This window comes from Microcaecilia unicolor, chromosome 4, assembly GCF_901765095.1.
Source record: "Microcaecilia unicolor chromosome 4, aMicUni1.1, whole genome shotgun sequence".
NCBI lineage: Eukaryota > Metazoa > Chordata > Amphibia > Gymnophiona > Siphonopidae > Microcaecilia > Microcaecilia unicolor.
Window position 1 is genome coordinate 75,671,099 of NC_044034.1, and position 15,758 is coordinate 75,686,856.

A 15,758-nucleotide genomic window follows, 5' to 3' on the forward strand; every position below is an offset into this window, starting at 1 on the left:
GATATCCAATATGAACTCTAGGGGAAGAAAAGTACAAGCTTAGAGACAATAAAATGCACCATTAATCTTCTGTATTAACAGTTATGTATCATTAAAACGCAGTCCATTCCAAAAAAAATGGATAATATTAATTTTTTTATTACATTCTTTCCAAAACAAATAATTGCACAAATCTAATTCATTAATTAGGGAAGAATATGCTAATTAAAGAATGGATTTCATTAGACTATAAAAATCACCATACCCAAAAAATAGCTTAATGTTTCTGATTACTGCAGCTGACGCTTCAAACAGTAGTTTTTTTTTATCTGAAATTATGAAAAATTGCTAACAAAATAAAATGTATAGTTCTATACTAATCTATTAATGAAGAGAAAAGTTCTAAAATCTATAGCGACATATGATACAGACATCATACCTGTTGCCATTTGCTCCTTATAACAGGATCTCGGACTGTTTGGCAGTGCCTCTGAATCTGCTGGATTACACCCTGATAATAAACCATAGATGAGTCATAGTTCCCAAGAAGAGCATATTCTCGCCCTTTTTTGGCATTATCACAAACCTCAGTCAAATTCATAGTGGTCCCTCACAACCTAGAACAAAATATTTGCTCGTAAGAAAGACTAACAAGAAAACATTTTTATAAATTTTAACTAGTCAGAAACTCTTATGCCAATAACCTAAATTATCTTTTGCAGCAGAATCCTGAGAAGTCTCTCCCCATCTAAATTAAATCCACTATATTTAATGCAAAACCATTTAATACTTTGGTGATGAGCAGTATATAAAATTAATACATCAAATCCAATCTGTTTTCCCTTGAAATAGATATGACATACAGCTACCAGGTTGCCCTTTTAAGTTATCCATCTGACTTAAAATTTAGCAACCATGGGCAAAAGTTATTACTCAAAAACAAATTATAAAAAATATACCTTGTGAATAACATAATAATGTCCTAATGGAAAGTGAATGAAAACTATATTTTCTAATACAACCACCATACATTCTATGGAGGTTTTTCAGAGCACTAATGTAAATAGCTGCGTCATATCAATCACAACAGACTAGTGTAATTCAAATGTTTTGACTCTTGATCATTTGGAGGCCCTTTTACTAAAGCTTAGAAAACTAACAGATACTAGCTCGCTCTAAATACTGAGTCTTATTTTATAACTATGGGCAAAGTTTCCTCTAAGGAGTGGCCTGGTGAATGCAGATTTTTTTTTTTTTTTTTTTTGTGGAGCAACAAGTTTTAAAAACCAACAAGTTTTGAGCACCAGTATTAGCAAAGCATTTCTGTATATAGCACAAGGTAAAATTATGTCTTACCTGATAATTTTCTTTCCTTTAAATGCAGCAGATGAATCCAGCTACTGGTGGGTTGTATCCATCAACCAGCAGGTGGAGATACAGATTACTCAAAACTGAAGTGAGTGATCCTGGATGACCAACCCCTTCATTAGCCAGAATATCACAAAGCAGAATTCAAACATAAAACCAAAACCTTCCTCACGAACAACAGGGGCAAGAGAACTGCAACTCATGGCAAGCTGACAAAAACAGCCACACTGTATCTTCTGTATATTCCATTTTGCACTCCTTTTTTCTTCTTTTGACTTTTTTTTAATAACCTAGATAGGAAAGGAACAGAACACAAACACAGTAGACAGGATGTGCAACGAAGAAAGAAGGGAGGGATCCCGGATTCATCTGCTGCAGCTAAAGGAAAGAAAATTATCAGGTAAGACATAATCCTTCCTTACAGCATGCAGCAGGTGAATCCAGCAACAGGTGGGATGTACCAAGGCAATCCCTAGAGAGAGGGAGGGAAACTGTCGCCCCTCGCGCTAACACAGCCGCTCCAAAAGCAGCATCAGACCTAGCAGCCACATCCACTCTATAGTGTCAAGAAAAAGAGTGCAGAGATGCCCAAGTAGTCGCCCGACAGATTTCATCCAGCGACAGCACTGACATTTCTGCCATAGTGGAATGGGCTTGCAATGCCTCCGGTGGTACACAGCCCTTCAAGTTATAAGCAGAGGAAATCGTATCCTTTACCCATCTGGCGATAGTAGCCTTGAAAGTGGTGTCACCCCGTCAAAAACCGGAGAGGAGAACAAACAGATGGTTCGACTGCCGAAACTCACTGGACATTTGCAGGTAGCAGATAAAAACTCGTCAAACATCCAAGAGCCGAAGTATCCAGAAATCCGCAGGACAGTCCTCCTCTCGAAAAGATGGAAGAAACAAAGGCTGGTTGATATGAAACACCGAGATAATCTTCAGTAAAAAAGAAGGCACCGTCTGCTGGGTGACACCAGACTCTGAAAGCTGAAAAAAAAGGGGTCTCGACATGACAGCATCTGTAATTCTGAGACCCTCCGTGCTGATGCCATACCCACCAAAAACAGCGCATTTAAGGGGAGATCTTAGAAGCCCTGCGCAAAGGCTCAAAAGGTGCCCTTGTAACGCCCTAAGGACCAAATTCAAGTTCCAGGTCGGACATGGCCGGTGCAGTGAAGGAGGACAAAGCTGAGCACTCCCCATAAGAAGCGGACAACATCCGGGTGAGCAGCCAGGGATAAACCCAATGTACCAAGGTTGCGCATTTTATTTGCTATCAAAGTATTATAAAATACTAGGAAAAAATGCCCGTTTCTGAGCGCAATGAAACGGGCGCTAGCAAAGGGCCCCCTCCCTCCGTCCCTCTGAGCTACTTGCCTTGTTCGCTGTGGCGTTTCCGTTTCGGCCCTCGTCAAGTGTCATAGTTCCGCCCTCGACGTCATGACGTTTTGACGCGAGGGCGGTGCAGACACTCCAGTGCACACCGGATATCTCGGGCGCCTCAACTTCCGTGGAGGCTTCAGAACGTTGGGGTTGCCTTTTATATAGAGAGATTATAGAAAATTAATTGTACAAAAATCAGAGAGAAAAGTCTTTCAAATAACTCACCCACCAGCACAGCATCAGACATCAGTTTCAAGTTATAACAAAACTTATCAAATCTAACATCAGTACCTCTGGTAATTACAAGTAATTAGACTAATTATATAAAGAAGAGAAAACAAAGGAAGAAGAGTTTGTTCCTCATACAAAGGACACAGAACAGAGAGAGAGAGAGAAAGAAAGAAAGAAAGAAAGAAAGAAAGAAAGAAAGAAAGAAAGAAAGAAAGAAAGAAAGAAAGAAAGAAAGAAAGAAAGAAAGAAAGAAAGAAAGAAAGAAAGAAAGAAAGAAAGAAAGAAAGAAAGAAAGAAAGATTCATAGCTATAGAGAATTAGTTTCTCTCGGTGAGTGGGGGGGTAAGAGTACCCCCCCTAGAAATAGGCTGTGGCAAGGACATGAAACTCTCCTGCCATCCTGACTATTTCAGAGTTCCTTTGTCTGCAGCATGGTTTTATAGGCTGTGGTGAGCATCTACCTCTTCTCTACCCTGAACCAATCATAGGTGCTGCATATGGGCTGGAGACTTGTAATTGGGACTTTCATATGTGCTGGAAGCTTGCAATTGGTCCTTGCCATACCTTTTCTCAGAAAATCACTTTTGTAATAGGATATACCAAGTATCTAAGTTGCCTTGGCAACATTTTCACCATCAGAGCATGTGACCTGCCAGAAATTCCTTCACGTGGCTGATAGGAAAAAGAGAGATGGGGGATGGGAAGTAATGCAGTATACCTGAAGTAAACCTTTATAGCTTATAGATAAAATTATAGACACCAACACTCAGTCCCGGAAACAGGACAGAACAGCCACCTGCACTCAAAGCGAATTATAGGCCAGTCCTTTCTGCAAACCATCCTGCAAAAAAGGTCAAAGGCTGAAACACTGACACCCTAAAAAGAGAATAAGCATCATCCTCACACCTTGCCACAAAAGTACGCCACACCTGGGCCTATGCCATCAAAGTAGATCTTTTCTGAGTCTGCAACAAGATAGCTATCACCACATCCGAATAGCCCTTTTTTCTCAAATGTGACTGCTCAAGAGCCAAGCCATGACACCAAAATGATAAAGATCCACTATCTGAACCAGCCCCTGGTGTAGGAGACCAGGACTGACCAGAAGTCGGACAGGCAGATCTACAAGGAGACGAACAAAGACCTCATATAAAGGGTGCCGCGGGGAATCTGGAGTCACTAGGATGGCTCGACCTAGGTGCTGCCCGATCCTGTGCAGGGCCCTGCCTAACAAGAGCCACGGAAGAAATACGTGTAGCAGTGCCAACTCAGGCCAGTGCAAGAGCAGCGCATTCCAGCCTGGCGGACCTGGATTCTTTCTTTCTGCTAAAGAAGACGGGAACCTTGGCATTTGCCCGTGTTGCCATCAGGTCCATTTCCGGCGTGCCCCATTTTTGGCAAATCAGGCGAAATGCCTCCTTGGACAGTTACTACTCTACCGGATCCAGGAGATGATGGCTGAGAAAATCCGCCTGCACACTGCATTGCCCCACAATGTGAACTGCCAAGAGACACTGAAGGTGACCCGCCTCCACCGCCAGAGCCCAGCTGAGTGTCACCCTGGCGACTGACGTAAGCCACCACCGTTGTACTGTCTGAAAAACTTGGACCGCCCTGTCCATCAGAAGATTCTGAAACTCCTGTAAGGCCTTCATCACCAGCAGCAGCTCCAGCCGATTGATCAGCCTTGCTGCCTCCCAACTCAGTCCAAGTGCCATGCGCATAACGATGGAAACAATGAGCACCCCAACCGGTCAGGCTGGCAGCCGTCATCACGACCATCCACTGCAAAGTTGCAAGCAGCATCCCCTTCATCAAATGGGGGTTGTGAAGCCACCAGGCCAAACTGCAGCGGGGCACAGGAGACATCTGTAACAGAATGTGGAAACGGAGACCTGCATGAGAAAACCACCATTCAAAAGAGGGAGACTGCAAACAGTGGGGACCCCCAGCTAAGCGCAGCCCTCAAGAAGAGACCCTTGGAGGTCGAAACCACTGGATTCCAGGAACGGAGACTGCTGCAGCCAAGGATAAACAGCACAGCCTTCAACTCCAACAAGAAAGCCCACCAATCTGGAAAGCCCAGGAGGCGTCTGAAACAGAAAACTGCTGCAGCTGTGAGGCCCAGGAGGCAACTACCACTCCAAAGAAAGCAGACCACCACGGTTGGAAGCCCAGAAGGCGTCTGCAACCCAGAAGAGGGGACTGCCGCAGCTGTGAAGCCCAGGAGGCATCTGCGATCCAGAAGAAGGGAGACAGAAGGGAGACAGTCGCAGCCATGAAACCTAGGAGGCGCCTGCGACTCCGAAGAGGGGAGACTTCCGCAGCCGTGAAGCCCAGGAGGTGTCTGTGTCTCTGAAGAGGGGAGACCACAGCAGCCGTGAAGCCACGAAGATCAGGTGTCTGCACCTATGAAGACGAGACTGTCACAGCCGTGAAGCCCAGCAGGCGTCTACAACTCTGCAGAGAGGAGACTGCCAAAGCTGAAAAGCCCAGGAAGCACCTACAACCCTGAAGAGAGGAGACCACCATAGCTAAGAAATCTAGAAGATGTCAGCCACTCCAAAGAGAGGAGACTGCCGCAACTGTAAAGCCTAGGAGGTATCTGCCCTTTCGAAGAGGTGATAGTGCCATGCCAGAAAAGTCCAGGAAGTGGCAACAACTCCTGAGAGAAACCGGGTAGAGCCATGAAGACCAGGAGCCATCTGCAACTCCCAAGAGAAGAGACTGCCACAGGCTTGCCAGCAAGATGCCTGTCGTACCACAATTAAACAACTGAAACTGCAGAGATCCTCAGGTGCAAACCAGCCCAGGGGTTTAACAGGAAAATCAGCCATACAGAATAAAAGTGGCTGCTGCCGCTGAGACACACAGGAAAAGGACGCCCCCAGAGAGGAGGCAACTGCTGCCCTACAGAAGAGTAAAAGAGGACTGCAAGCCAAAAGACACCAAGGCCTAACAAAAAAAGACTGACAGTGGTCAGAGACCCCAGCAACAGAGAAGAAAGTCCTCTGAAGCTCCACACACACTTGAGAAATGCCACTGACAAGCAGAAGACCACAGTGGGGACAAAACCCCAAGAAAACGAAGCTCTAGGACGACCACCACTGCCCTAAGAGTGGATGCAGAGAAAAGACCTGAGAAGGCGCTGACCCTTGCAGTGGCCCAAAGAGGAAGCCATGGGGCCAACCTAAGAGTCAGAAGTCTCCCACAGCCTGATCCACCAGAAACGTAGACAGCCCACAAGTGCTAGGAAGAGCCAAGCAGCGCAGCTCTCACAGCTGTCTTGTGCATGCTGACTTTTTTTTTTTGTACAAGAAGTCAGTGGCACATCGGCCCTTCAATGCTCACCTAGGCTCTACAGCCGGCCCATACCAAAACAAGAAAGACAGGCACGTATGGCAGGGACCCAGCACCGCCGGGACTGACCCTAATGCTAATCATACACCGCTAAAGTGGAGCTACCAATAGAAGAAGGAGCAGCCACTCAACTGCGACCTAGAAAACCCCAGGCCAGGAGCAAACAACTAAGGGCCAGAGGGAAGCCGCACCCTGCCTCTGATAACTATGTCCACCAGCAGAAATCCCCCACCAGCGTCACCAGCCCCCACGATGCTGGGTTCTTTTCTCCACTACATGCAGCAAAGGGGAGCCTGGAATGGAAGACAAGCTACGCCGCCACATGGCATGCTGGTGGGAAAACGCTGACCCCTGCGGCACCCGCCAAGCAAGCAACCATGGCGCCTTTTTTTTTTAAGCCACTGAAGTGGAAGCTCGGCCGCAAGAACTGCTCAACCACAGTTCCAAGGCAGGATTCTGCCACCCCCCCCCCCCCCCCCACACTGTCACCTGCGAGGCATCTTTCACCTCACAGCCCCCATGACCGGGGACTGTCCTGTAGCTGAAGTCGAGCACAGTCCTGCACTGCTTGCTCCATGTCCCAGGAGCTGCTGCAATGAAGAGAGCCCATCAGGAGCCCTCGCTTAGCTTTAGCCAGTTCTTTTTTTTTTTCTCCACTTTAAAGTTGTTGTCAGGCAGCACAAGAGAACAGAGGGGAAGGGAGAGAGCGCAGGGATCTGGCACCACCAGAAATGACCCCCACTAGACCATCATCTGCTAAGCTCGACAGAGATCAGCTGACCAACTGGATCAGGAGCAGGGCCTCAGAACCAGGAGCAGAAAAGCATGTCCATCCACCTGCTGGAGATAGAAAATACTGGCAGGCTGAGTATATATGGGATACCTCAGTTCTGAGGTTTCTATCTCCACCTGCTGGTCGATGAAAAAAACTAACCACACGCCCTGGAATAGTGGGAAGTAACAAATTGGAAACACTTTTTTTTTGTCCTGGATCTAAAGAACTGGTAAACAAAAAAAAGCCTAATATCAGTACGAGTTGCAGTTGGAATCAGATAGTTAAAAAAAAAAAAAAAAGAGATAAAATGTAGTCAAAGGTTTGGTGTACAGGCTCCACAGCCCTGTATCCTAAAGAAGAGTGGATCCAGTGGTTGTGACATCAGAGAAATAAAAAAGCAGTTGTTTTAGAGGTGTTTAATTTCAAGTTGTTTCTGGCTATCCAACTTGTGATAGTAACATAGTAACATAGTAGATGACGGCAGAAAAAGACCTGCATGGTCCATCCAGTCTGCCCAAGACAAACTCATATGTGTATACCTTACCTTGAATTTGTACCTGTCCTTTTCAGGGCACAGACCATATAAGTCTGCCCAGCAGTATTTCCCGCCTCCCAACCACCAGTCCCGCCTCCCATCACCGGCTCTGGTACAGACCGTACAAGTCTGCCCTCCCCTATCCTCTCCTCCCAATCACCACCCCCTCTTCCCCCCACCTGCTCCGCCACCCAATTTCAGCTAAGCTTCTTTTATATATATAGAGAAAAAGGAATCAAGTGAGCCAACAATTTATACATATATATATATATATATATATATATATATACAGTGCAATGCGCTTAAGTGCAAGGGTCTGAGACCAAAGAAATACATGCAGTTAATCAGAACGTGTACTTAACCGTTGTGACCCAAAGAAGCTTCACATCTGATAAACGTATGTACAGTACTGTTTATTATACGTACAGTATACAGTCTCCGTTAACTGACGTTAGGCTTACTTCAAGTAATTAGTTATAGTCCTCTGTACACTATTGGGTCTGTGAGTTCCATAGACTACGTCTGCCAGACGGTAAAAACTGTCACAGAACTGACATCCAGTGGCCACCACATAGGCCCGCACGGTGTTGAGACCCTCCAGCGCTCCTGTAAAAATGACAGGAGGTTGTTGAATTTCGTAAGCATGTGCCTCGCTGCTCATTTCATCATCTGTTTCATCATCAGACGTTGTTGCCTGCTTGTAGGTGCATATCTCAACACCAGTGCTGTCGTTGGCTGTTTGTAGATCGTAATCAACAGCTACGTAGCAATAAAACTCCTCTTCAGTAACAACAGCTGGGATGTCAATAACATGTTCATCTGACGCGTTTGCAACAGCTGCATCTGTTTTGTCCCTCTCCACATCCTTAACAAAGCTTGCCCGCTTGTAGCAGTTCACAATGGTTGCCTGTGTAACATGAGTCCAGGCTTCTTCATGCATATGTAGGGAATCCAACTGTGATAGATTACGAGCCAGTTCAACAGCATGATTATCCTTGCCAGTCTTGTCATCCATAACGCTCATCAGACGACGTAGAACAAGAGCCTGATAATATTGTTTGAAATTGGCTATTATGCCCTGATCCATAGGTTGGATCAGAGAGGGAGTGCTTGCTGGCAGGAAGACCACCTTGACGTTAGACAGCCTGACATCAACACTGTGTGCAGCACAATGATCACAAAGCAACAAAATCTGACGCTTTTGTGCCCGCATTCTAGTGTCTAACTTCTTTAGCCACTGCTTCCAAATTTCCCCAGTCATCCATGAATTTGCATTAGCCTCGTATGACACAGGAAGTCGCTTATCCTTCTTGAAGCAACAGGGCTGTTTGATCTTCCCAATGACGAGGGGTTCCAACTTCTCACTCCCATCCATATTGCAGCAAAGGAGGATTGTCAGTCGGTCCTTCAACGTTTTACCTCCAGTAGTTTCGGCATATTTGAATGCAAATGTTCCATCAGGAATCGGTCACCAGTAGAGACCGTTTTCATCAGCACTGAAAATGGCACAAGGTGCAAACTCGTTCAAGATGGTAGGAAGAACTGAAACAACCCGATTTTCAGCACCAAAGTCATCAGCGTCTTGTTTCTCACCATACTGTTTCTTGAATTTTATGTTGTTCCTCTCCTTCCATCTTTCCAACCATCCAACAGTGGCTTTGAATTCAGTTAGTTCAAGACTTTCAGCTAGCTGGTTAGCTTTCTCCATAAGCAGTGGACCACTGACAGGAAACTGTCTGCTCCTGACTCGAGAAACCCACCGAAGAAGAGCATCTTCTATCTCCTCAGCTTTTCCCGCCCGTTTATGTTTCCTGTGTGGATTTGTATTGTTTTGCCAGTCTTCCAGAAGCTGATCTTTCTGCTTCAAGATACATGAAATTTAACTGGGATTGACACCATATTCTTTAGCAATAGATGCTTGACTTTGCTTTCTAATTTTTTTAAGAACTTCTATTCGTTCAGCCAGTGTTAAAGTCTTACAGTTCCACCACAACGACGACTCCAGGGTACACTCTAACAGCATTCTTTCGCTTATTCTGCCTGTGGCAGTTAAAGGGGCAGTAAATGTTTTGTTACATTTGTACCCCGCGCTTTCCCACTCATGGCAGGCTCAATGCGGCTTACATGGGGCAATGGAGGGTTAAGTGACTTGCCCAGAGTCACAAGGAGCTGCCTGTGCCTGAAGTGGGAATCGAACTCAGTTCCTCAGTTCCCCAGGACCAAAGTCCACCACCTTAACCACTAGGCCACTCCAATCTCGTTGGTTGTCACGCACCAATCGGCTTCCATATTCTGTGCACACACTTATGTGGAGTCTTTCCTGCAGAGGAGCAGTCTTAAACCATGCATATAAGCGAATCTTGCACTTATCAGTGGTGCGCTAAACCGAAGTTTGTCCTCATAGAAATTGATGGCGCCAAAAACGGGACCGTCATACATAGTCATCTTGCATAGTAGGGATAAGCCTTTTTGTATTATTTCATTTTGATTTTAAAAAGAAGTGCACATTTATTTCATTTAGCACAAACCGAAAACTGCACATTATTTAGTGATAACAGGCATTAATACAGAATAAAGGGGGGATGGTACAAGCAAAAAACAAATAAAATCAAAATAACATTTTGAACCAGAGTATGGAAAATAGACTGATGGAACGTGCAAGCAGCACAGACTACATATTTTCAGTCCAAAATTTAGTCATGTTTCCTTGGCAGCATCTCAGATCAGGCCAGCTTGAACCCATAATTACCAGATCATACCATCACCTCAATAATACATGAGATTTTGCAGCACTGATGGCTGAACTGTATACTGCATGGTGAAGTTGACTCCTAAGATGCTCTGTATCACAAACAAATTAAATACATCTTATAAAGAGAAGGGAAAGTGAAGTTATTTATTGATTCTATCACATGTTAAAACTGAGCAGAAATAAAAATAAAAAAACTGCAAATGCTCAGTCTGAGAGCAAATGCCTTTTTTTATGATTCAGCACTAGACAGACACTTTCAGAAAGAAGGCTGCCAATAATAATGACAGGTTTCAAACATATGCTTGAGAAACAATTTCACTCACTGAAGCCAAACAGGCAGCGTTTTGAGAACAAAGAATAAAAAATGCTATTGAGAAATCCCTCCAGAAATTCTAATATGGTAGAAATATCATACAGTACTGCCAAATAATGTGCAAAAGAATACTGGCTTAACCTTTGTAAATATTCAACTGGCACAGGAAAAAAGAAAAATAATTGGTTAACATACAAAAGCATCAAAACAGTATTGAGACCTACTATACAAAAAGACAATGCGCTTAAGAGGCAATTTTCAAACCATTTGAATTGGAACAAAGACCACATGTACTTCTCACCTGTGGACTTTGCAACATTTTCAAACACATTATTTACTATTTCTTTGAAACTTGCTGTCAGTACAAAGAACATGCAGTCAATTGCACCTGATTTTTCTATGGATAAATTTTTGCTGTGAAAGACATAACAGATTTGGAGAGACCATCTGGATATACAGTGCAATCCGCTTAAGTGCAAGGGTCTGGGACCAAAGAAATGCATGCAGTTAACCAGAGCGTGCACTTAACCGTTGTGACCCAAAGAAGCCTGACATCTGATAAACTTATGTACATACAGTACTGTTTATTATTATACGTACAGTATACAGTCTCAGTTAACTGACATTAGGCTGGCTTGAAGTAATCAGTTATAATCCTCTGTACACTCGGGTCTGTGAGTTCCATAGACTATGTCTGCCAGATTTTTATTTTATTTATTTATTGCATTTGTATCCCACATTTTCCCACCTATTTGCAGGCTCAATGTGGCTTACAGAGTTTGGTTATGACAATCATTCCATGATATCAGACACAATTAGTGATGTACAAAGATTAGGTGAGGGAAGAGAGAAGGAAGGTATTAGGCAGGATATAAGGTGGACTGTAATAATTGGGTGAGTTGGTGAGGTAGTTTTGTAAGGCTATGGGTTCTCTTTGTAGGCCTTGTTGAATAGATGTGTCTTCAGAGATTTGCGGAAGTTAGTTATTTCATCAATAGCTTTCAGGGCTGTAGGCAATGCATTCCACAGCTGCATGCTCATGTAAGATAAGGTGGTGGCGTGTATCTGCTTATATTTTAATCCTTTACAGCTGGGGAAGTGCAGATTGCGGGATGATCTTATGGTGTTTCTGGGAGGCAAGTCCACAAGGCTTAGCATGTAGATTGGGGCATCTGCGTGAATGATTTTGTGTACAATCGTGCAGATCTTGAACGTAACTCGTTCCTTGAGTGGGAGCCAGTGAAGTTTCTCTCTTAGGGGTTTTGCACTTTCATATTTGGTTTTTCCAAATATGAGTCTGGCGGCGGTATTCTGGGCTGTTTGGAGTTTTTTGATAGTCTGTTCTTTGCAGCCAGGGTATAGTGCATTGCAGTAGTCCAGATGACTTATTACCATTGACTGGAGTTTTTTGATAGTCTGTTCTTTGCAGCCAGGGTATAGTGCATTACAGTAGTCTAGATGACTTATTACCATTGACTGTACCAAGGTACGGAAGATGTATCTCAGGAAGAAAGGTTTTACTCTTTTGCGTTTCCACATGGAGTGGAACATCTTTTTCGTTGTGTTCTTCACGTATCGAGTGTGAGGTTTCGGTCGATAGTAACTCCAAGAATTTTTTTATTTTGTGCGATGGGGAGAGAACAGTATGGTGTTGTTATTGTGGAGTAGTTGTTTTTGTTGTGTTGTGAGTTGAGTACGAGACATTGTGCTTTCTCTGCGTTGAGTTTCAGCTGGAATGCATCCGCCCAGGAGTGCATGATTTGGAGGCTTTGGTTGATCTCATTGGTGATTTCGTTTAGATCATGTTTGAATGGGATGTAAATTGTGACATCGTCTGCGTATATGTAGGGATTAAGGTTTTGATTGGCTAGAAGTTTGGCTAAAGGTATCATCATTAGGTTGAAGAGAGTTGGTGAAAGTGGGGATCCTTGGGGAACTCCACATTCAGGTATCCATGGGGGTGATGTGTCCGTATTCGTTGTTACTTGGTATGATCTTGTGGTAAGGAATCCTTTGAACCATTTTAGAACTGTGCCTCCTACTCCGAAGTATTCTAGTATATGTAATAGTATTCCATGATTGACCATGTCAAAGGCGCTGGACATGTCGAATTGTAGGAGGAGTATGTTGTTACCAGTTGCAATTGCTTGTTTGAATGAGTTCATTGCAGATACTAGTACCGTTTCAGTGCTGTGATTTGACCGAAATCCTGATTGGGACTCGTGCAGAATTGAGTGTTTATTTAGGTAATCAGAGAATTGTTTCGTCACTATGCCCTCCGTGAGTTTGGTTATGAGCGGAATAGATGCTACTGGGCGATAGTTGGTTAGGTACATTGTGCTTTTCTTAGCATCTTTTGGAGCGGAGTAAGTAAGATGTTTCCTTTCTCCGTGGGAAAGAGACCATTTTGAAGCCAGTGGTTTATGATTCGTGAGGCCTTTTTTGAATTGTTTGGGGGCTGATCTTATTAGGCTATTGGGGCAGATGTCTAATTTGCATTGTGACTTGGCGTATTTTCCGAGCCATTGCGAGAATTCATCTGACGATATCATGTCAAAGTTGGTCCATGATTGATCTGCTGGGCTTTCCCTCTGGTTTTGGATCTAGACATTCAAGGATGCTTGTGTAGTCAGTGATGTTGGTAGGTATTATGCGTCAGAGCTTTATAATTTTTTCATTGAAGTAATTCGCAAGATTGGTTGTGGATGGGCTGTCTGTGTTGTTGGAGGTGACCGGTGTAGTATTTAGAAGATTGTTTACGAGTGAGAAGAGTTTGTGTGTGTCCTTGTAGTCCGGTCCTATTTTGGTTTTGTAGTATGTTCTTTTAGTTTGTCTGATAGTGTATTTGTATTTTCTTTGTAGCTGTTTCCAGTCTTTGAGTGTATGTTCGTCTTTTGTTTTGGTCCACGCTCGTTCTAATCTTCTGACCTGTGTTTTTAGTTCTTTCAATTCTTCATTGTACCATGGTATTGAGTTTTTTCTATGTGTGGTTCTGGTTTGAATTGGTGCTATGTTGTCTAGTACTGTTCTGCATCTGTTGTCCCATTCTTGGAGAAATTGGGGCGGGTCTGTGGGTGTTATTCATTCGTCTGTATAGAATTGCTGCCAGAATGTTGGTGGGTGTATTTTGCCTCTTCCAGTATAGGTTTTTTGCTCCTGTTTTTGTTGTGTCTTTTTTGTTTTCCAGCGGAGGGAGAGGTTTGCTTTGTAGTGATCGGACCATGGCGTGGCTGTCCATTTTGTATCTCGTCATAGAACCGACATCCAGTGGCCTCCACATAGGCCTGCATGGTGTTGAGACGCTCCAGCGCTCTTGCAAAAGTGACAGGAGGAGGTTGTTGAACTTCATCAGCATGTGCCTCACTGCTCATTTCTTCATCTGTTCCATCATCAGCCATTGTTGCCTGCATGTAGGAGCGTATCTCAACATCAGTGCTGTCTTCTGCTGTTTGTAGATCGTAATCAACAGCTACGTAGCGATGGAACTCCTCTTCAGTAAAACCGGCTGGGATGTCAATAACCTCTTCATCTGACGCGTTTGCAACAGCTGCATCTGTTTCGCCCCTCTCCTCATCCTTAACAAAGCTTGCCTGCTTGTAGCAGTTCACAACAGTTGCCTGTGTAACATGATTCCAGGCTTCTTTCTGCATATGCAGGGAATCCAACTGTGATAGATTACGAGCCAGTTCAACAGTCTGGTCATCCATAACACTCATCAGATGACGTAGCACAAGAGCCTGATAATGTTGTTTGAAATTGGCTATTATGCCCTGATCCATAGGTTGGATCAGAGAGGTAGTGTTTGCTGGCAGGAAGACCACCCTGACGTTAGACAGCCTGACATCATCCCTGTATGCAGCACAATTATCACAAAGCAACAAAATCTGACGCTTTTGTGCCTGCATTCTAGTGTCTAACTTCTTTAGCCCCGGCTTCCAAATTTCCCCAGTCATCCATGAATTTCCGTTAGTCTCGTATGACACAGGAAGTCGCTTAACCTTTCTTGAAGCAACGGGGCTGTTTGCTCTTTCCAATGACAAGGAGTTCCAACTTCTCACTCCCACCCTCTCACCTGAGAAAAGCAGCTACCACCACCATCACCTTGGAAAAGGTACGGGGAGCTGTGGCTAGGCCGAAAGGCAAGGCCTGAAACTGGAAGTGTTGGCCCAAAACCGCAAACTGGAGAAACCGCTGATGCGGAGGCCAAATAGGTATGTGCAAATACGCTTCTTTTAGGTCGAGACGTGAGAAACTCTCCTGGCTGTACCGCCGCAATGACGGAGCGCAGGGTTTCCATGCGAAAGTGACGCACTCTTAGGGCCTTGTTGACCCTTCGTAAGTCGAGGATCGGTCTGAAAGACCCGCCTTTTTGATGTACCACAAAATAAATGGAGTAGCAACCGCAGCCGCGTTCGGCAGGAGGCACTGAAATTACCGCCCCGAGGTGCAGCAAGACTTGCAAGGTCTCCTCTACCGCCGCCTGTTTGACAGTAGTGCCGCATCAGGACTCCATAAAGGCGTTTCTCACCGGGGCACCGAATTCCAATTGGTAACCTTCTCTGATCAGGTCCAGGACCCACTGATTCGAAGAAATCTTGATCCACTCCTCAAGAAAGAGGGAAAGACGACCTCCTACTGCAGGAATCGACGAGTGGACCAGCATCCCATCATTGTGGAGGGCGCCCCTGAACTCCTGGCCATGGTCCGGCCGCTGCGGAACGTTTTTCTGAGCGAAAGGAGTTCCTCTGCTGAAAATGGGCACATTGAGAAAACCCAGCAGAGTGCCCCGGGCGATATCTGCGAGCTTCGCGGAAACGTGGCCTGAAAGAGGAGGGAAAAAACAGGACTTTTGGAAGAAGGCCTTGGCCTATCCTCAGGCAACCTCTGGGACTTAGAGTCCCCTAGGTCTTTAACAATCTTCTCCAATTCCTCACCAAACAGCAGAAGGCCCCGAAAGGGTAACCTCACCAGCTTTTGTTTAGAGGCCATGTCAGCTGCCCAATGTCGCAGCCAGAGATGGCGGCGGGCCGCAACCGCCACAGACATTTGTTTAGCTGAA

The 15,758-nt window shown here is 44.8% G+C and overlaps 1 protein-coding gene across 3 annotated transcripts in view; it reads right to left on the reverse strand.

The window, feature by feature from the left end:
- KATNAL1 (katanin catalytic subunit A1 like 1) overlaps positions 1-15,758 on the reverse strand; it is a 139,871-nt gene that overhangs the window by 107,762 nt on the left and 16,351 nt on the right. For all 3 annotated transcript variants that reach the window (XM_030200358.1, XM_030200357.1, XM_030200356.1), the window contains exon 2: positions 419-596. In XM_030200358.1, the coding sequence (XP_030056218.1) occupies positions 419-580 (162 nt within the window). In that variant the 5' untranslated portion in view covers positions 581-596. The remainder of the gene's footprint in view (positions 1-418; positions 597-15,758) is intronic.